General features: G+C 33.5%; 2 protein-coding genes across 6 annotated transcripts in view; one reads left to right on the top strand and one right to left on the bottom strand.

The window, feature by feature from the left end:
• Positions 1–22,725, bottom strand: part of LOC129228172 (TGF-beta-activated kinase 1 and MAP3K7-binding protein 2-like) — a 303,446-nt gene that overhangs the window by 181,656 nt on the left and 99,065 nt on the right. The window lies entirely within an intron of this gene.
• LOC129228174 (protein-tyrosine sulfotransferase 1-like) overlaps positions 1–22,725 on the top strand; it is a 126,474-nt gene that overhangs the window by 89,579 nt on the left and 14,170 nt on the right. Inside the window, exon 4 of the mRNA XM_054862830.1 lies at positions 6,539–6,792. Within this exon, the coding sequence (XP_054718805.1) occupies positions 6,539–6,792 (254 nt within the window). The remainder of the gene's footprint in view (positions 1–6,538; positions 6,793–22,725) is intronic.

Below are 22,725 nucleotides of genomic sequence, written 5' to 3'. Positions count from 1 at the left end.
GACCTTTTTGTATGCACGTAGGCGTGTGTATATATGTGAGTGTGTATGTGCAGGCTTGTGTGCGTGCGCAGACCTGTGTGTATGCACGTAGGCGTGTGTATATATGTGAGTGTGTATCAGTGTTGGGCATTAATAAATTATTTTTTCAATTGCCTTGTTAATTGATTAAAAAAGTAATTGCAATTAAACTATTAATTGTACTTTGCAATTAATTTAATTAGATTAATGTACGTTAATCGCTTTTCACAGTTAAAAATAATTGCAATTAATTTTCTAAATTGTTTTATGAAACAATTAAAACTAACAATTAACTTAATGTATCAACAGGTACAGCGCAGCGTACAGAGTTCAAAGTATTTTTCGAATTCGTATTTTCGTTCAGTGCTGATTGTTCCCTTGCGTGAACTATTCTCGTCTTGGCAAGTTTTTTCCACACGTAAATGTTTGTGTTTTAATTGTTTTAAAATTGTGCAAATGATTGTTTTATACTTTAACCTGTAACAGGGGTAATGATAAAGAAAGACATAACAGCGGACGTAAGATATCAGAGACAGCTCTGTTTATTTATTTTTATTTTTTTTTAAATCGTGTAATTAAGATGCATTTCTGTAATTTCCCTCAGCTGTTCTTTGGACTGTTACTAGTACGGAAAGAAAAATTTAATTTTTAATTGAAATGTACCTTTTTTGGGGATATTTTGCTAAAGCCATAGGATTTTTTGAGAAAAGTCATTCGCTGCAGTAAATTATTTACTGCTCGTAACAAAATTACTGATACATGAAATACACCGCCAGCTCAGTCATTTCCAGCCAAGGACTGCAGTTTCATACTTAATAGCACTCATCAGCGCGGCATAGGAAAATTACTGAGATACAGATAGGAATTTATATGGGCCAGAGCGGAGCTCTTTTACCCTGTATGAGGAAAAGTCATGAAGGAGTTGATTTGAAATGGTGTGAGGGGGGGGGGATGGAGTGGAAAAAAAAAGTAATCTTTTCAGGGCTACACTATATACATATTTACATAAATGAAATGACAGGAGAATTGAATAATCTGGAATATAATAAGAACTGAGCATATACAAGAAATTACATGGAATGTACAAGTGGAATGGAGATGGAAAACGTCTTAAGGAAGCCAAAAGTGCCAAACAAACTGGTAGCTAATATGGAATTAGCGCAGATCAGACGAGTGACCGAAACAATGGCTCGGTTCAACTCGAGTATTTCATGTATTTCTGCTTCAGCCCTGGCTATTGGGCGGTAATTTACTGAAAGTTACTGAGATTTTATCGATATTTATTTGTTGAACATGTGTATTTAAATAGTTAGATAGTAATATGGCACCAGTTTAGCGTCCACGTTCGAGGTAGACCTGTGTGTAGAATACATTGTACAAAACCAGTAATTTTTTTATGAGTTAGTTTTAATTAAAATTCACAGAACAATCGACAATTGTCAATTGTAGTAAGCTACAATTAACAATTAATTAATTGTTAATTGTGGTAAACTACAACTAACAATTAATTAATTGTTAACTGTAGGAAATTACAATTAACAATTAATTGTTAACTGTAGAAAACTACAATTAACAATTAATTAATTGTTAATTGTAATTTTCTGCAATTACAATTGATCAATTGTTAGTTGTTGTGGTTACGTTTACCAATTAATCAATTGTTAATCTTTAATTGTCAATGCAATTAAAATTTGCCCAACTCTGGTGTGTATGTGTGTGAGCATGTGTGTACGTACAGGACATGGACGCCTCCGACCAGGAAAAGGGCATTCCGACGCGTCTGCCGAGGCTGGTGGGCGGTGGTGCAAGGGTCCCTGGTCCAAGCTGAAAAAGGAACCACAACGCCAAGGACGGTCAAGTGAGAACAATAAGCAATCGTGATTGCTCAAAAAAAAAAAAAAAAAAAAAAAAAAAAATTGAAAATTGAAAAATTTCCTGTCCACGCAGAATACTTATGCCTATCTGGAAGGGATACGGCTTTATATACGCAGCGGGTGATCCCTCTTTTTTTTTTCTTTTTTTCGAAAGAAGGTGTTATATTAAATCTCGACGAGAAAATAAATATTTTGAAACACCTTTCAAATTTGATAAATATATACAGTACATTGCGTATTACAATTATTTAAAAGATGAGAAAAATTACCCCAAAAGCATTACCGAGGATCCTCTATAACTGCTTTTTTATCTTTAACTTTGACTTTATTTTTTAAAAAATTTCCGAGAAAGAGGCTTTGATCCCCCCCCCCCTCCCACATCATAGAAAATTGGCTAAAATAACGTTTAGAAGCTTCAATTTTGATAAAAGCCAGAGAGGATTTCGAATCTCTCCACCCACTAACAGTCCATAAAATTTTCTAATACTGCGTTTTTCAAACTTATTTCGAAAATTTTCCCCTAAAATGGCCGAATATAATCTGGTGTTTATAGCTGCGGTTCCCAACCAGGGGGCAATTACCTCCAAATGGGTAAAGTGCGATTTTATCAGAGGTAAAATAAGTATCAGGATTGGGTCAGTTCTTAAGGAGGTCCGGGACACATTTTGAAAAGAAAAAATTATTAAACAATGTAGAGTGTTGAAATTTTTTGCACTGATTCACCATCTATTTAATAAGCAAATTTGTAACATAAATATTTTTTCAAACAATTCTCCAAATTTAACTAATTTCCTTTGAAAAATGAAGTTGCTTAAAATAGTTAAAATTCAAAACATTCTTGGCCAATTTTTAAATTTCTTTATGCACAAATATCTAAGTTTTAATTTTTATTCGGAAATTTAAAAAATATTAATTCAATAAAAAATAGAAAATATTTCAAAAAAAAATTCGAAAAATTCAAAGATACTTTTTTAAAATAAAATCATATTTTTTGCAGCAATGGTTATTTATTTATTATTATTATTTTTTTTTTTTTTCAAATTCGCCGAATAAAAAGTAAAGTTAACTGTTTGAAAAAGATATGCTCCAAATTTCATTGTTTTATCTGTATCAGTTCTATATCTGTTATAAGAGTCTGTCTGTTATAAGAGTTTGAATGCAAAAAATCGGGAAAAACTGCATCATGGAGAAAAACGCGTTTGAAGTTTTAAAATTGAATATATAATATAAGTTAATCCATGCAACAAAAATAGTTATATCTTTAGTTCTAATTAAGATAGAAACAAGATTCAAACATCCTTTTAAGCAGAAAATGACGGAAAAGTTTTTTTTAATAAAAAAAGGGGCAAAATTTGACGATTTTTTTGTCCCTAAATGTTATGTAACCCCATTAAAAGAAGTTTCCTGCGAAAATAAATGAATAAACAAATAAAATGAAAAGAAAAACCTTAATACAAAAATCTCATTATCCATTAATTTAGCATGCTAATTTCATGAAAGAATAGTACTCTTTTTCTTTTCAGTCTTCGTAAAGTTGCTCGTCTTTCGACCGAGATTGCTTAATGGAACGTCCGAAATTTAATTAAACATCATGTGCATTCCTAAGATTTACCTGATAGTGTTGAAGATAATTCAGCGAAGCTTTAATGAGACGAACCTTCTTTACGCGGATGTCGTTAAAGATTTGGAAAATTTATGTTTAAACACCGGAACAATTAATTAACTACCTTCTCTGTTTACTTAGGAAATAGTTCATGAAATAGTTTTAGTGTTCTTTCTTCATCAATAATCTATTTACCATAGATGTACTGTGTAGTGTTATGTGTCTGCTGTTATGTCTCACAATTTTTTTTTCCTATTTTATTTTATTTTATTTTATTTTATTTTTATCAACGAAGCATTTTTTGAATGATTGACTAAAACAAGATTGGAAGTTTTTTTTTTTTTTCAAAATTGATTTTTCGGAGATAAATGTTGGTTGGTTCGTCAAAAAATTACTTTACAGAAAGACATATTTTCGTTTGAATAAATGTTGCTAATAACATTTTTTCGTTTTTAAAAAAACGTTTTAAAACATTATACTATTTTGTTTCCTTCTTTTCTTTTCTTTTGGTAACATTATATACCAGAAAACCGCCCGTCAAGGTATAACGGGTGAAAATTGCTTCTGCATTTGAACGAAGCAATGGCCTGTATGGTGATATTTTGATGGTTGAAATTGTAACCCCTACTCCAGTGGATGAGCCCTAAACTCTATTGTTGACCACTTTTTCATTTCTTTATTCTCCCAAGATTAGTCTTACCAGTAAAACAGTTAAGTTACCGGATCTAGTTCAGCCTTGTCACAATAAAGCATTTCCCTGCACGTTAAACATTACCAAAAATTTTTTTTTCAAATTATCATGCAGTGGCTCGAGTGTTATTGTTCATGACGTCAGAACGTTACTCGATCAGTAAATTCGCTATGTATAAGGTTATCAAATAGTACAGTAAATGACTAATTTCAAACAGAAATTTGTTCTTTGAAGTGTAATAAGTATGGGTTCGAAACCTGTTCAGTTGTTTGCAAGAGTACCTTGGTACTTTACAGGACACAAAAACACACCAATATTTTTTTTCTTTCAAATGGGGCTGTATAAGAGACCCACCTCAAGAGACGTCTGGTCCATAACCAGACCTAGTGCGCTCCCCAACAATGCATCAGTTTTTCATGTGTCACCATTAAGGCGCTGCTGCATGACACAGTACTGTTTTTGACGCCCAGTTTCCACCAGATGGAGACACCTGGGCTCTCATTTGATGCAAAATTGCACTAGGAATTTAATTTAGCCGAGAGATATTCTAAGCCAAACGAATACCCCAGGGATTTTTTACATGCCGCATAATCATACGACATGGGCGCTGAAGATTTTCTGCATCTTGAAAATCCATCGACTGGTCAGGTCAGAACCTGGGTCTCCAGACGTAGAAGGCCAACACACCAACAATTGAACATTATATTTTTACTAGAAAATCGCCTGTCAAGGTATAACGGGTGAAAATTTGCTTCTACATTTGAACGAAGCCATTGCCTGTTTATTGATATTTTGATAGTTGAAATTGTAACTCTAACTCCAGTAGACTAACCCTAAACTCCAGTAGATATCGTTCATAGTTGACCCTTTTTTCGTTTCTTCATTCCCCTGAAATAATACAGTCTTACCAGTAAAACAATTAAGTTACCGGATCGAGTTCAGCCTTGTCGCAATAAAGCCTTCCCCTACATGTTGAACATTACCAAAATATATCATCAAAATTATCATGCCGTAGCGCGAGTTTCATTGTTGAAACTCGTGGGTTACTCCATCATTGGCTATTATACACTGCTTGACACTGAAAATGCGACACCAAGAAATAGTGTTCAGAAATTTATGCAAATTTTAAAGTAGACGTACATTACTGAGTTATGTAAGTGATGTGAAATTCGCAGCTCTCCGACGCACGTGAAGTAAGATATAAGGAAAGGAACTTGCAGAATGGGCAATATTCGTGTCGTTATTTCTGACTGGAGAATTATCGAAGAAATTTTGTTTTTGTCTTAAAAGATATGTGTAACACGAGAGAATGCCAGGCCGACGTCAACGAAGGCACTTCCAGCAGATAGGCGATTTTACGAGGTGTATGGTGATCGGACTGAGAAGGGGAGGTTGGTCCGTACGTCAAATCACAGCTGATACCCACATGGATGCAAGCACGGTGCATCGGCTGTGCCTTAGACGGTTGGAACAACGAAATGTAGCAAGATTGAGGGGTGCAGGGGCAGCCAGAGTGACGTCAGAACGTGTGGATCGACGCATCCACCGACAAGCTGTAGTAGACCCACAAGTCACTTGTTCCTCGATTCTGCAGCAGGTGCAAGAAACCCTGAATGTTCCCGTGTCAACCAGAACCATTTCCTGTCGTTCAGTCGCACGTGGTCTGCAATCACGGCGTCCGCTAAGAAGACTGCCATTGACCCCACAACATAGACAGCAACGTTTAGTATGGTGCCGGACTAGAGCGACGTGGATGACAGAATGGCGAAATGTCGTGTTCTCAGATGAATCCCGCTTCTGTTTATCCAGTGATAGTCACCGCAAACGTGTGTGGCGTCGACGATGAGACAGACCCAATCCGGCAGTAGCTGTGGAACGTCCTACCGCACGACGACGTGGCATAATGGTTTGGGGCGCAATTGCGTACAGTTCCATATCACCTCTAGTTCGTATTCAAGGCCCTATGACGGCTAATAATATGGATAATGTGCTGCGGCCGGTGGCAATCCCTTACCTTCAAGGGATTCCTAATACAATTTTTCAGCAGGATAACGCCCGACCACACAGTGCTCGCATCTGCCTATATGCTCTCCAAGGCACACAGATGCTTCCCTGGCCACTGGTGGCATGATTGGCTTTTGCTGGGGAGATTTGTGAATTCTGCAGAAAGATTTTAGGAAAGTTACTGAATATCAATGGAAAGCGTTCCTATTCTCTGTAAGATATGTTACTGGCAAGAATTGTACATTTTCGCTGCTCCTTATTTTCTAGGATCGTTTCTGAATTTTTTAAGCAGCAATTTTATCCACAATCTAACTGTTACCTTTACTAATTATAAATTTCGTATTTCAGGTGACCATCACGGGCATGGACCTTCACGATTACCGACAGTGTCTTCGCCGCTGGAGTACGGCTGTCCGTGCCATGTACGGTCAGTGCCACCTCCTTGGACCAGGAGTTTGCCACCCCGTACACTACGAGAGGCTAGTACTGCATCCCGAAGCGACGATGAGAGACATATTAGAATTCTTAGATTTGCCATGGAACAGATCAGTCCTGCACCACGAGCGCCTTATAGGAAAACCGGGAGGTGTTTCTTTGTCCATGTAAGTGCAAAGTGTTCATTTTTACTTTATAAGGCAACATTCTAACTCTTTTGTCATGTTTCTCAAAAAAAAAAAAAATGACATTCAAGGTTTATATTAATCTTCAGACACTTTTTGAACAGAGACATTTGTTCCCTTTTTTAGAACTCTTCGAAGCAGGGGTGCCCCCCCCCCACAAGTGTCATAGCGCAGACTGCGCCATTGAAATTTTTAGGGGGGTTGTTTTGAGGGGAGTTTCTCTCTTTTCAGGGGTGCTTTCGTTTTTTGGGGGTGTTTTGCAATATTTAGAGGGGTGCGCACTTGATCTTGGGGGGGGGGGGCACCCCTGCTTCGAAGCACACTTTTTGAAACAGTTTTCAAAACACACCTTAGAATAATTTTCAAAAAACCTATATGCTTCAGCATACTTTTTAAACATTTGTTGGAACAGTGAAATATGTCTTTTTTTTTTCGAACCCTGTTTTAGTTAATTTTTTCACCACTTATGGAGCACTACTTTAGTTAGGCCAGCAGTTTTTGCTGTTAATTTTATGGCAATCTCGTTAGGTAGCTATCAACCACCACCCGCACTGGATGATCTTCGACCAGAGAGTGCTACGTTAAAAAGAAATTACCTAAAATGCGCTCCGAATGTGTCCCGCTCAGAAATTCGTTAAATTTAAACTTAGAATTACATTTCAGAATAGATTTGTGGAACATTTGAAAACAAATTGGAGACACATTTGAAAACAAATTGTTAACACATTTTGTGATACTTATAAAATTAAAGCTACCATCCGTACAAATACAATATCAATAGCTTTCTTTAGCTACCAGTCAATAGAATCTCTTAATGTAGTACTACTACTAGGAAATTTGCTGCTGTGTCGATCGTGCTTTGCAAACGATAGAAGTGTCAAAAGTAAGAATTCAAGATAGCGTAGGATCTGTCCATGTTTCAAGTATTAAAAGGACGTTATAGCGCAGTGTTTCTTAAATTCTCTTATTTGTGGTACCCTTTTAAATGCTCGCTTTGTCGTGGAACCCCTGGTTTTTTGTCACCAGTTTGGAGTTGCGTAGTCAGGATTCTGTTTTAGAGCGGACCCAGGTTCTTACCTGGAACAGACTCTCATATTAACTATTCGTCATTAAACCACTAATTAGAATGATTTCATTTATTATTGATAACTTCCAGTTATTATTTGTTGTAAAATATCAATGCACTCCTCTTTGTAATTCTGAGTGTTTTTAAAGGGACAAATAACCTCAGAGTTTGTGAATGAGGTTTATGATTAATACTTTCAATTAGGAAAAGAAATACTTACCTACAATAGTATCAATAATTCATTTAAATTTGAACAGAAAAAGTTTTTAAACCTTAAGAATTAAAATGTCTTTAATTTTTCGACAATTTTTCAGTTATTTATAAATCATGTACTTAGATTTTACTATGTGTTGATGTCAGACAGAGTTAGGATATTTCGATGCCCTTGACCAATACTGCTCCTTAAATTCGTCCTCCTTCGTTGAATGCTGAAATTGTCCTTTCAGCTGCTGCCATAGAAACAGGGAGAGTGGCCAGTAACTACAGCAGAATATATGAAATTGACGTCAAAAATCGTAATTTTGCTCAATATTTCGTAATGTTGCGGAAAAGGGGTTTGGTTTGCACTCCCATTTTTTATTTTTAAATATTGAAATCACTTTTAAAATATCTTTGATGTTATTAGGGATTAAAAGCTTCTTCTGGAAATCTTTCAAAACAGAAGTTTTTAAAACGCAATTTTAGGCTATCTTTGGAGACATTAGATGAGAAGGAGGTGTTCTGGGATTGATTCTTGAAGGCACTATCTCAGGCAATTTTTGACAGTCTAAAATTTTTCATTATTTTAGGCAACAAATAAAATTATTCCTATAGTGACAAACCCTGATGGGTAATACCGCTGAGATTAGTACCGTAAATGCGGGCTACTTTTTCCCAGATTTTGAAACTTTTCTTATTCTTTTCTCAATAATTTTGTAACTATTCATATTTCCAAGCTATGGAAACTTGTTTTACACATCTAGAGATCTCTTAATTTAATTTTTGAATAGTGATCAGTTTATTGCTAACTATTTTTACCCTTTATTATTATTTTCCATTTTTGCCAATGTTATCCATGATTTTGGGTTATTTTGGCCCAAAGTGGTTTTCCCTACTTAAAATCATTGTAGAACTAACTAGAGTTAAAGAAATCTTTGTGTTCATACGAAAAACTATTTAATTGAATGCATAATACATTTAAAAGAAGTTTTAGCTACACATATTTGTTTTAAGGAAAAGTATTATTGTTATAATTATTTTTTATTATCCCAGATAGCATTTTTTGCTTGCAGCAAACTTGCAACAAATTTGCTTTGCAATTCTGCAAACTTGCATCAAATTGGATGCGACAAGTCTGCAAGTCAGATGCAAACGAGATGCAAGCTTATGCAAGCCTTGCTTTCCCCACGAAGTGAACTTGCAGCAAGTTTGTCCTGCAAGTCTTATCAAGTTTGCTGCAAATTCGTTGCAAACCAGTAGGAAAGTCATTTTTGTGGTATCAAACTTGCTGCAAGTTCAAAGCAACTAAAGCTTTGCTGTGACAAATTTGTTTCAAACTGTATTCAAACTGAGCTTTGTCATATCAAATTTGCTGCCAGTTCATATCAAAATTGCATAGCATTTTTCTGCTTGCAGCAAACTTGCATCAAAATGGATGCGACAAGTCTGCAAGTCTGATGCAAGCCTTGTAGTCCCCACGAACTGAACTTGCAGCAAATTTGTCCTGCAAGTCATATCAAACTGTTGCAAGTTCATTGCAAATTTGCTTAGGTGCATCAAATTCTGAAAATTTTCTGCAAACTAATAGAAAAGTTTGTTGTACCAAATTATCCACAAATTAGTGAATGAGTAGCCATTTTTAACAAAAAGTATTATGAACCCACTGCAAACTAGAACATACTTTTATTGTATTCATTGCAGAAATATTTGTAATCGAACACAAACTTTATTGTATCAAAAATTTGAATTTATAATACTACACTACTTTGAAAAAAATCAGGTCTCAAAACTAGTAGTATTTCTAGCAAACAATTATTTTAGTTTTAGCAATTACTGTAGAAAAATATTTCATACCTATAAAGATATGATTAAATAAAACAATGAATATTTATGTTATGCATCCAAGAGAAGTTTGTAACAGTTGCAATAAGTTAACAGTACCTTTGATCTGATCCACGAAAATTTTAATACAACAAAACTTTATGTTTTCAGAAAATGCAGAAATTATAACGCAAAGCTAAACTACTTTTTTATATAAAAGTTTTTCTCTAAAAAAATTCTCACTTGTTTTTTAATGAAGGATTAAAACCTTTTCAAAATTTTATATTCCAATTTACACAATGTAATACAGTAAAACCTGTGAAGTTGACCACCTGTCTAAGTTGACCGCTTTTTTCAGGCACGGAATTGGCCCTTATCATATAAAACAACCTTTGTAAGTTGACACCTGTTTAAATTGACAACTTAAGTAATGCACCGCAGGTGGACAACTTATACAGGTTTCACTGTACTAGCTTTATTTACCAATTAAAATTTGAATAGGGCATTTCATTTTTCTTTAACAAAAATTTTCATGCATTCATCGAATGCTGTAAATACAATGTTAATTATATACAGGTGAATGTAAATTTAAACCCAATTTGCAAGTAAATTTGAAGACTTTTTTTTAACTTGATTATTTACTATGTAGGATCTGATTCAGGCGTAAAAAGTTTGCTAATCTGTGATCCTACATTCATTTAATTTTAAGAAGAATAGTTGATTATCAAGCAAATGAACGCAAAACAAATCCCAAATTCAATGTAACATTATATTATTATTAAAGAAATTAATTTATTTTTGGATATTGAACCGGCATTTAGTTCACGGTCTCATAGCGACCTTCTAACAAATTTGAGCACAGGAAGTAAGGTATAGGTTAAATTGTACAAGTTGTACTGAATAACATTGAATTGATACAGTAGACTTCTCCAGAAATGTTAATTTTTGCTATTATTTTAATAAAATATACTTGTTAAAATGTACAACTCAAACTAAATTACATGGAGAATAAATTACTAGTACATTTTTTTGGACGTTTTTTTTCCTATGATATACAAATGTGGCACAAGCATCAATTAAATAAACTTTTACTCTACGGAGACTTTCAGTTTTCTGGTAACCCTATTCTCAGCAAACACAAAATAAATTTTAAAAGACAGTTACATTAAATCAATACAGACTGTTTATTAACAATAATTACAAACAAATTGTCCAACAGTATTTGCAGAATATTATAATACATCGATTCTTCACACTTTTCTTCATGTCTTTGTGTCCTAAAATAAAAAAAAAGCATTGTAGAAAAATTATAAGTTAGACTTTAATTAAAGAATTCTGCTAACAGTAGTCTTAAAGACAGGCATAAAGTATAGTTCCCCAGTTATGAACCCAACTCGTATTAAAGGGGCTACTTGAAAACCACCAATTGATAATGTTAACTTAGAGAAATTTATTTTTAATGTTATATTTGCATTTATTTTCAAATCGTTTTTCAATGGAGAGCTTTTCTTACCACACAATTTCTGTTTTTTACTTCTATTAAAAATGAAGAAGAATCTTTGCAGGTAAGTTTTATTACTTTTGGAGACGTTTTCACTTTTGAGACATGTTTTAAAAGAAAAATTAGCTTCGTATTCTCAAAAATATTTAATGCAAAAATAATCGCTAGCTCTGAAATGCAAACTAGACCCGTTAAACATTATGGTCCTGTGGCATTAACATAAGTGATCATTTTTACAAGATCAGGAACTGATTTACAGATCCCCAAACTCTGGGCGCAAAGCAGATTAAGCCTTCTAATGGAATCAACAAGTCTCAGCTAATATGAATAGTTTAAAATCCCAGCACCAAAATATAATTTTTCAGATGATAGCAACTATAAACAGAGTGAAGCTTCTTTTAGAAGTACATCATATGAAGCAGTGAGAAGCGAAGGGATGTAAGTGGACATATGCAAGTTTTGAATAAAATGACTTTAAAGATAACGTCCTAAGTGGACTAACATTGATTTTTTTTCTAAGTCATTCTGTACAGCAGCACCTACCAGGGTTAGGATTGCCAACCTTGGAGAAACAATTTGACAAGCATCTGTAGCAGGGTTGGCAAGGTTTTGGACACAACAGTAATAAAAACCATGGTTTTTACCGTCCTGTCTAAAACTAGTTTTTGATAAACTGTATTTTGTGAGAAAATATCAAAAACAGAACAAAATGTGTCAAAGTTATGTTTTATATTGGATATTCATTCAATGGTGAACATTCAAGTATAAAAATATGTGTAACTGAATGATACAGCTAATTCTAATCTAGTTACATAGAAGTTGAATTCATCATTAAACATTCCAAATCGTACGCATTTTTTATTTTTTTGTTTCATAATAGTAATTAAACTTTTTGGCATTTATGCACGTGTGCAAAAGAAAGTGTTCAAAACATAGTTCAATAATTGACTGAAATGCAATAAATAGTTACAGAATGTATATTATATTAAAAATATGAATTTAAAAAAAATGAACAAGTTTTAAAATTTCAGTGCATGTATTTAATCAATTTATTATTCTTTAATCTATAGTGAAAAAAAAAATGCTAAAATATCATGTAAAACTTGAACGCAAAAACCATTAAAAAAATATTCTCTTTTTTTTCCACCAAAAAATTACACATTTAATAACATTTTTCCGAGTTATAAATGGAACTGAAACTAGTTGTCTTGGTAGTGTAGTGAACTTCTTTTCATAACTCTACCAACTGTTACATAAGAAAGTTTTTGCACAATAGAGTTATGAGCAATTTGTTTAAGTAAAATATTTATGAATGAAACTTTCAGAGAAAATACAAATACTCATTAATTAAAACTTATTATTTATGCATTATTAATATTGCAGTAAATATGAGTTGATTTGATTACACTTTTAGCTTTAGCATCCTTTTTATCATACGGTAAAAACCACCTGTTCTGTCCGAAACCAATTTTAGACAGTCCAAAACTCAACCCTGATCTGTGGTGAATTTGAGTAGCAGCTCGGTATTTTGCATAAAATTCAACAAAAAAACTAACTTTAAATCTCAAAAACACTTACCTAAAATTATTTTTGAGCTATAATAATCATTTTAAACATTAGCATAAAAATAATTATTTTTTACTTAATAAGACAGTTTTAAGCACTATGTCATGCCTCATGCTTTTGAACGCTCGACTGTGAAATGCGGAGCTAAATAACCTTTTTTGCAGAGCTACGGAGTTTTGCAATCTCACTGCCTCACATGGAAGTTCAAAATTTAATTCAACTAAAGTATGAAAACAATAATAAAAATTTAAGTTTAACATTGATGGAATTGTTGGTGAACATGATGAAAATAATGTAAGAAAGAACCTAACTAAACACCAAGTATACGTAACAAAACACCTAAGAGAATAACTAAAAGTAGGTACAGTAAAACCTGTGAAGTTAACCGCTTTTTTCACGCACGGAATTAGCCCTTATCGTATAAATCAGCCTCTGTAAGTTGACCACCTGTTTAAGTTGACCATTAAAGTAGTGCACCGCAGGTGGTCAACTTACCCAGGTTTCGCTGTATCAGCAAACTTAAAAAATACTGAATATTTCACGTTTGTTGAAAATCTTTGATTGAAAGAAGACATATTTTGTTTTAGGTAAAATTTAGAAATGATAATTTAAAAGCATAATCCAGCCTTCACATTCCCCGTAAATAGTGAAAAAAAATAATAATTTGTCGAGTTTTCCTCAAAGCAAAAATCCTGACTTGTCAACACCTACTTGTAGCATTCCCCACACAAATCGTAGGATTTATTACTTCCAAACAAGGTTAGGTTTATAAACATGATGGAAATACAATACCGGTTTAAGTTAAAACACTCCAATCATTCAAATTTGCTTACGAACAAAAGCTTACTGAAAAAACATAAATTATAAACTAGCAATAGCTGTCATAAACCCTACTGAAATTTTAAATGGGTAATAGGTTGGTCTAAACTTGATAAGAATTAAAAGTAAAATGAAATGACAAGTTTAAAATCTGATTTTCAATGCATACTCAAAAAGTTTAGTGTTTCTTTAAAAATACAAGCTAGCATACATTTTTGACATAGCCCAAATGCATTAATTTAGCTTACATGCTAAGTGGGATGTATGCAAAAGATTTTCAAAAAGAGCTAACCTCATATACAAGTGCATGATATTCTTTTATAATGTTATTTTCACAATTATTTACTATCTAGTCAGTCCAATTAACTTAAAAGTATTTATAATCAATGCACTTATTTAAAAAAAAAACAATCATTTTTACGTCTAACTGCTTTTTGCCAAATATTAAATACATTAAAGTATTATCTATGCATACCTATTTGACCCCTAAAAGTAAATTGAAAATGAATATTTACCTTGAAAGCAAATAAGAGGGGAAGTAATTATTCTGCTGCTGAATACTTTATATAAAGCCATTCAATAAAACTTGGGAAATATGATAGGTTGCGGTTACTAAGATATGTAAACATTTTTGACTAGAAGTACAAGACTGTTACTAGTCAAAAACCTGACAACCCAGCTTTAAAAAACCTAATTTATGAAGTTTATTAATAAAAATATAAATGTTGTACTCAAAAACTCACATTATTTCTTGATGTCAGCTGCCATATATCCTTATACACCCTTGGACAGGCAGCTATAAAAAAAACATAAGAATAAACAACAGGACATGCTATATTTGCTAATACATTAAAGCAGAGCTCAAAGTAAAGTCAACAAACAAGAATACTATTTTGAAATTGTCGACTAAAATTATTTTATGGAAATATAACCAGTTTTAAAATTGGAGACAAATATTATTAATGGAGCTAATATTTTGAATAATAAAAACAAGTTATTGCTAGAAGGTAAACTAAGTTACAGTTAAGCTATATATGCAAAACAGTTTTGTTTAATTTGAATTCTGAAATAAAGCCATATGAAACACATGAAATCATCTGGCAATCCACAGGCAAAAAAGAAATTATTCAAGCAAACTTTGTTTGGATAAAGGTAAAAAAATCCTACAATAATTATCAGAGCACAGGTATATTTCAAGCCTCGTGTTAAACACAAAAGTTACGTCCCCCCCCCTTTTTTTTGTAAAGAGACCTCAAAGAAACGTTTTTGAATTTTAAACCATTTCTTTAAAACAGCTTCTCAAAATAGTTAACAATAATCAGTGCAAATGTAAATCATGCTGTGCAACAAACATGTCTAGAAAGATGGCATGAAATTTACAGACCTCATAGAACATTTCAGTGTCGAAAAGTAGGATATTTTCGAAAAAAGGAGGAAAAAGTAGAATTAATACTTGATTACAAAAGCAAGGACAAAATCAAAACAATTAAAAAGTGAACTTATAATGACTTGAGTTTACTTTGAGTTACTTGAAGTTTTGCCACGAGAAAACTACATACATTTATAAAAATCAGAATGCCACGAAGGGAGGTATTAGTCAAAATCCCATATTCAGCTAATTTTAGCTGATGATTTGGCAAACCTGGAGATATAATTGCAAGTTTTTAAATACCCAAATATTCCTTTTCATTAGCTGTAGGGAAAGGGACACATGGGAACAATTTTTTACATTTCTTTATTTTTCAAAAAAATATTATCAATTTCGCAGCACCAAAATATCTCCAAGATTAAATAGGTAGCCTTTTCTTTGTGTCATGGACTTTTTAAAAAAATGTCTTTAATTGCTTATATGTGCCCTTTTTGGGGAGAACATATAAACAGGCCTGGGACACATATGAACATGATTAAAAAAAATGCAGGACATGCATCATATTTTAAACAATATAACGATTTGCAATAATGAAGTTTGATTAAACAATTTAAAATATGTTTTCCCAAGAAAAAGAAAACAATGAAATTACATAAAACAGCTGCTCAAATGAAGAAGTTTCGACCAGAGAAACATATATCTCATCAGGGGCGGCAAATAGGGGGGTCAAGAGGGGGCAATCGCACCCCCAAATTTTTTGCGCAGAATGGTAAAAAATGGGTGAATTCAATTTATGAAAGTCGCAATTCAATGTTTATTTAAAAAAATCTCGCTGGTTCTCAGAAACTATTTGATGAAACTCGACATATTCCCAGACTATAAAAAGTGTTTTTCGTTATTTGGATGATGACTTAGAAATTCATGAAGTATTTTCCGGCATTTTCAGAACATAGAAAACTGATAGAGAACCATGGTTAATGTTAACTAAAGAAGACATTTTCTCATATAGGCTAAATATTTCATACTTGTGTGCCCAGAGTAACGATGGTATGTCTGATATGAAAGGCTCATCTTCAAAGATCCACCTACATGCTCCACAAGATATGCCAAGAATATAATATGAAGATCTCAATCCCGAAAACTAAAACAATGGCATTTAGGGGTAAAGAGCCAATTAGAAGTAAAATTGTTATTGATAATAGAATTATTGAACAGGTGAAGCAGTTCAACTACCTAGGATGTGACATCACCTTTGACCACGACAATGATGTCCAAAACAAACTACATAGGTTTGAACATATATGTGGAACCCTTACAAGAACCCTAATGGGAAAAACGAGAAAGGAAACACAACTGAAGTTCTATAAGGTTATGGCAGTGCCAATCTTGCTATACGGCTCTGAAACATGGACTTTGAACAGTCAAGAAACTAGTTGAATTCAAGCAGCAGAGATGAAGTATTTGCGATCACTGAAGAACTGCACTATCCTAGATAAAATAAGGAATGAATCTGTTCGAAGGGAATTACAGATATTCAGTCTCAATGAAAAAATTGCGGAATATCGTAACGATTGGAAAAACCATGTTCGACGTATGACACGAGGGAGACTTCCAAGAGCAGCCTTTTATTACAGAACAAGGGGCAAACGAGACCGTAGTAGGCCCAGGAAGCGGTGAGGCGACCAAGAAGCCGGAACAGGCTTTTTGCCTAATCCTTGAAGAAGAAGAATGAGAAAAAAATTCAAACGAAGTCATAGATGCTGAAGGGCATGAACCTTTTCATCATCTTTTATGTTTAGCTGTACTGGCAAAACAGCACGTCACTGGGTACTGAACACTGATAGATTAGTTACATGATTCCCTGCCTCTTCTGAATTCTAAAACTCATGCATTAAAACTTTTCCAAAAGGTATAAAACTTTAGTATCGAGATGTTTTGTATAACAACTTATTAGAAAGTGATTAAAATTTTTAATTGTTTCTAAACACTAATTTTTAGTCATATTATACCGATTTTATGACCACTTCCTGTTAGCTAATGTGTGTTTGGGACCGCGCTGTGGTAATATATATTTAAGAAACTTGACCCCCCGAATGAAATGCTGAAATGCCGCCCCTGTATCTCATTGTTCCAAATGTTTGTCCAAGAGATCGAGTACTGGGACTGCTATTATTTGAGATTTTTTCAAGATTAATGTTATGTAAAACATGCCATGTTCACAAGTCTCTCCCCCCCCCCTCCAAGTGTGAATAACCATATTTCACCAGTCAGTAAAATTTGAAGTTCCTATCATAAAACTGAGAGGGTCCCTGATAACTACAATGGCTGTGTTTTACTTCGTGCAAAATTTATACTGAATGAAATATACACCAATATTTTGAAAATTGGGATTGAAGACAGGAGTCTGGTAAAGAAAACACATTCATTTGAAATGCTTATAATCAATATTTCACAAAAGATCATACATTTAATTTACTGCATTTTCATTTGATGTAAAATACTTCTTCAATGAGTAGTAATCTGTCGAGATAGTATATTCGTAGTTATTCTGTCTAAAAGTTTTTACTAAATAAAAAAGGTACGATTGATCCAGGGTGCAGGGCAGCCGTGAGCTAAGCAAGTCACTTGTCGGTTTTATTGCCGGGCCCCCGTCCCCCCCCCCATTTAGCTTGTTAAATTTGTCTATTGCGATTCCAAGCCGGGCCCCTTTAAAGGACGGGTCGCTAGTTTCCGACAAAGCTGACATGGCCTCTTGTCGGCACTACCAGGGTGGTAAAATCGATAAATTTACCAGGTATTTAGAAAAAGACCAAAGAGGAATACAATTAACAACGAATTAACAAAATTATGAATTTTATTTAATCTATAGATTGAAGCAAAACTAACGCTTTAGTGATACACTGAATATTCAGTTGGTATTCAGTACACTGCCTATTCAGCAGACAAACCGAATATTCTAAATACAAAAGAGTCTTAAAAGTTCTGGATTTTGCTCTACTTGAGGTGCTTAATGTTTTTAGTTACATTTTTAGTTTGATTTTCATTAACATCTGAAAATTGAAATACTTTGCTACGTTGTAATCCGAGGAGGCATGAGCCCCAACTACATCTGATTTTCGAGAACCTACGGTACTTAAAATAAGTTTAACAAGAGTAAAAGTTAAAGTAGAATTTTAACAAATTTAAATATACAAAAATAGGTCAGGGCAACAAAATTCTTAAGAATGTTAAAATTCTTAAGAATTTTAACATGCCCTGCTGGGCACGTTTGTCAAAACAAAAAAAAAAAAAAAACATGTCGAGGAAAAAAAAAATTTTTAAATGCCCAGTTTTTTTTATTTTTTTTTATTTTATAATAATACAAATATTTGATTTTGTCATATAGCATTAATCAGACAAAAAAATTACACCTGAGTCAAGAACTGTTTCAATATGAAACATAAAATAAAAGTTAAAATAAATAGTAGGGGAATGTGGGGAAAAGCGAAATGGTTAAGATGACTGAGCTTTTTCAAAATGAACAAATAGGAAATTTGTTTTAAAAATTACAATATATAAAGAAATAACATTGCACATAAAATAAAACTTGCGTTAAAACATTATTTTTTATTATTGGCAGTAAAATTTAGCCTTCGAGAAAAAGTAGAAGTTTTTCACGTTTTTTTTTCGTGGGATAAAGTGAAAAATGAAATATTTTCTATTTGATTGTGAGAAATTTTTTCGAACAAAATAATGATCAAATAAATAATAATTCACTAAATGAAAAGATAATGAAACAATAAACTAATAAATAAATTAATTTATTAATTGATACAAAGAAAATAAATGAGCGAATTAAATAGAGAGAATGCATAAGAAAATAAGTGAAAGAGTGAATTAATAAGTGAATTATTAAATTAAGGAAAAATTAGTTAATGAATACGTAGGTGATTTGGTAAGCGATTGAATAAGTTAACGAAAGGAATTATTTCACTTTGCCCCGCATGCACTTGACTAATTGTAAAAAATATTAAAAATACAAATGAGCTAAATATTAATTAAATAAATACTGCACAGAATATTTGGAGTTCCCAATTAATATTTCAAATGTTAATTACAAGAACTTTATGATTTAATAACACCAAAATAATTTTCGACTTACAGCAAAACATTACAATTTGAGTATCAATTTTGGAAAATTACTTATATTATCATATGCTTTGGTTTTCAGAGGTATTTTTTTCTTGACTGGAATAGACTATATATGTGTGCTTACCTAGTTATTGTTTCAGAAACTACCGACGGAGAACAGTCGTATTTTTATCAGTTTTGGAGGTTGAATAATTTTATTAAAATAACACCATTTGTAAAACAAAGGATTCTAAATTTTTGATCACTTCCAAAACTTTTTAGGGCATTCCATTGCTATCAACATTCGCTACTTCTTCTCTCGCATGAACAGCTATCTTTGGAAACCTGAGCTCATTCCATTCTACAATAATAAAATTACAAAAGCTTTCCAACAAATTAAAAAATATTTCTAAGAAGTAGATGCAGCTGGGTAAACCTTTTTCTAAACCTTCTGCAACTTTTAATTCCTCTTCATCTTCCACAATGAAAGCCATGCAACTGAGCCCTGATGAATTGAGTCTGCAATCTCTCTCACTATCCGTTGTCGAGAATTCCAGGTTTTTTCTTGCGTTTTTCCTGTTTAGAGAATTAGTTTTAGCTGTTCTTTACTTTTACAAATCTCTCTGGCGGATTTTTTCGCGATTTTATGCTGCGCCAAAGTAGGTCGTAATTTTTAGGTTAAGAGATATGTTGTAATTATCATTTTTTTAAATACCTAAACAGAAATGAGAAGTATAACTATACTACGGCGTAGAGTAATAAATAGTGCTCATAAATAGGCACTTAAACCTCTTAGCTGATGTAGAACTGCTTCTACATGGAGAAGTTTGAGAAGTTATGAAGGCACATGTTAGCACAAGGAACTTAGAAACGCTATTGTTGCTTCTTGAGCAGACCTATAGAACTGCTTCGTATACATAATTGAGTGCTTGGGGATGCTCTCTAGTGGGATCTGTTAAAATATTTGAAAAAATTACGCCCTGAAGGCTGACAGAGGACGTTGTATCCTTTTTCTCCATTTGGGCCAAAGAAAGACGCTAAGGTCAAAGTAGCCCGCGTTTACGGTACACGAAAGCAAAAGTAAATTAATTTTTAACTTTGAAAATGTGTCAGTTTTTTTGATTTTTCAAAGAACAAATTTGAAAGGTGTGAAAAGAAAACATGCTAATCTCATGGAACTCCTGAATCTCATGGAACCCTGGGGACTCCGCGGAACACAATTTAAGAAACGCTGTGTTATAGTATTTGCTAGTTGCTGTGTCGTAAAATAGTTGATGATAAGTTAAGTAAAATGTCATTTAAATAGCCTTATCTAGTCGTGGACAGACCATTGTCGGCGATGCACAGTGTGGCACCTTCCAGACTAGCACATTTTAAGATAGCACCCTCTACTTTGGCTCGAAATGTATTGGAAATTTTTCGAGTGGTATTATCGGTGCTACAATGGCGAGTATCTTAACCTCACAATGCTATACCTCAACCTCTCACGATTTCCAGTGCTACAATTGCAAATTCTTAACCTCTTGTCCCGATTTCGAAAACGACAAAATGCGACCGAGAGAGCTTAGGAGGTTGAGAAATTCACAGTTGTACTACCGACACCACAAGTTGAAGAGTTTTGCCGCCTTTTGAGGCAAGGTATTTTGGTCAAAATGCTACACTGTGCGGCGTTTGACAGCTGCCCTGCGAGATTTCTGTAAAATTAACTGCAAAACCTACTGGCACAGTGTCCCATTAGCACTGGAAAACTGTTTTTTAAAAAATATCCAATGTCAAGTTTTCTGAAAAGTATTCTCAGAAGTGTCTTGAAGATTGTCCCAAAAAGTGTGCACAAAAAATCTTTAAAAAAGTGAGAATTGTCTGAGCTCGAAAAGTGTTTGAAGATTTCCAGTGCATGAACACAATGCGACAAATCCTTCTGAACCGCTGTCATTTTTCCTGAGATCTACATGTCCTTTCAAGTCACTGCTTATCCTAGTTGTATTCATTCAGAGTTCAAGCGTCTTTCCATCAATAATCTACTAGAAAATCACCCATCAAGGTATGAAGGGTGAAAATTGCTTCTACATTTGAACGAAGCAATTGCCTGTTTGGGGGATATTTTGATAGTTGAAATTGTAACCCTAACTCCAGTGGATGAACCCTAAACTCCAGTAGGTAACGTTCATTGTTGACCATTTTTTCGTTTCTTCATTTCCCTGAAATGACACAGTCTTACCAGTAAAACAGTAAGTGACCGGATCGAGCTCAGCCTTGTCACAATAAAGCCTCTCCTGCATGTTAATCATTACCAAAAATATTATCAAATCATCATGCCGTAGAATACTTTCATTGTTGGTGACATCAAGAGCGCTACTCGGTCATTCGCTATATGAGGATTTGGGATTGTAACAGCGAATAAATGGATTGCTTATTTGTTTTTAAAAGTTATATTTTAGTTTTGCTTTTAAATAATTGAACGTCTCGTCTTTTCAGAGAGTTTTCTTCTAGTCTCTAGCATATATTATCTCTGTAATCATTTTCCAATAGTTAATTTTCATGCCGCTTAGATATGTTTGACAAAACTACATTTCACCTTACCAACCTGGCCAAACTTTACCTTGGATTTATTCCCCCACACTGTAAAAACAATTCTGAAACGTTCCTGCAAAATAATGGGCAGCTGATGTGCCCCATTTCTGCCAGTTATATATCTTGCAAAAAACAGGAATGTCTGTCCAAATAATTCAGAAATATCTCCGATTGAGCCAGTCATGTTCATGAAACTTTCGGAGAATGCGTGGGTAAGTTATTAGTAGCAGCTTGGCGCATTCCAGATTTGGCACGAAAGCTCCAAAAGCTTTATTACAGCTAGGTCTGACTCTATGGCAGATTTATAAGTAACACGCATCACACTTGATTGCGGTTTTTGCAGAGCTGCGGAAGTCTTTAGGTTTCTTTTTTTTTATTGTTTAGTCAATCTGAAAGATCCGTAGTCACAAGTGAGCTGATACATTTAATAAATAAGTTCAGTTAATCTTTAAACTGGTAGCTAAATATAGTTCTCGCAATAATGAGATGTCTACATTCGTGCAACTTGGAGTAATTCAGGATACTTTTTGATATGATAAAAATACTTAATTTTCTCGGAAATAGGTGAAATCCTATGAAACTCCTAAATGTTCCATGGAAATTACCAGTAACGTTTCGGATTTTTTTTTTTTTTTTACAGTGCATGCACTTTGGTACAAAATGCGTTTTTCACATCGAAATAAAAAAACAACGAATTTTTTTTTTTTTTTTTTTTTTTCAAAAATCACATTGAAAAGTGCTGTACAATTTTCCTGTCAAATTTCATGCCAAAAGTCCCGGAAATGACGCTTTGGGAAAACAGTTTGTCATATAAAGAACAATTTACGAAATTGCTTTTCCAGACGAAAAAAAAATAAATCTGGACCACTTTACAACACAGAGCACAAATCATTC

Source organism: Uloborus diversus, chromosome 8 (assembly GCF_026930045.1).
Source record: "Uloborus diversus isolate 005 chromosome 8, Udiv.v.3.1, whole genome shotgun sequence".
In the NCBI taxonomy this organism is placed as follows: domain Eukaryota; kingdom Metazoa; phylum Arthropoda; class Arachnida; order Araneae; family Uloboridae; genus Uloborus; species Uloborus diversus.
The sequence above is the reverse complement of the archived record's forward strand: the minus strand, read 5'-3'. Positions and strand labels throughout refer to the sequence as shown.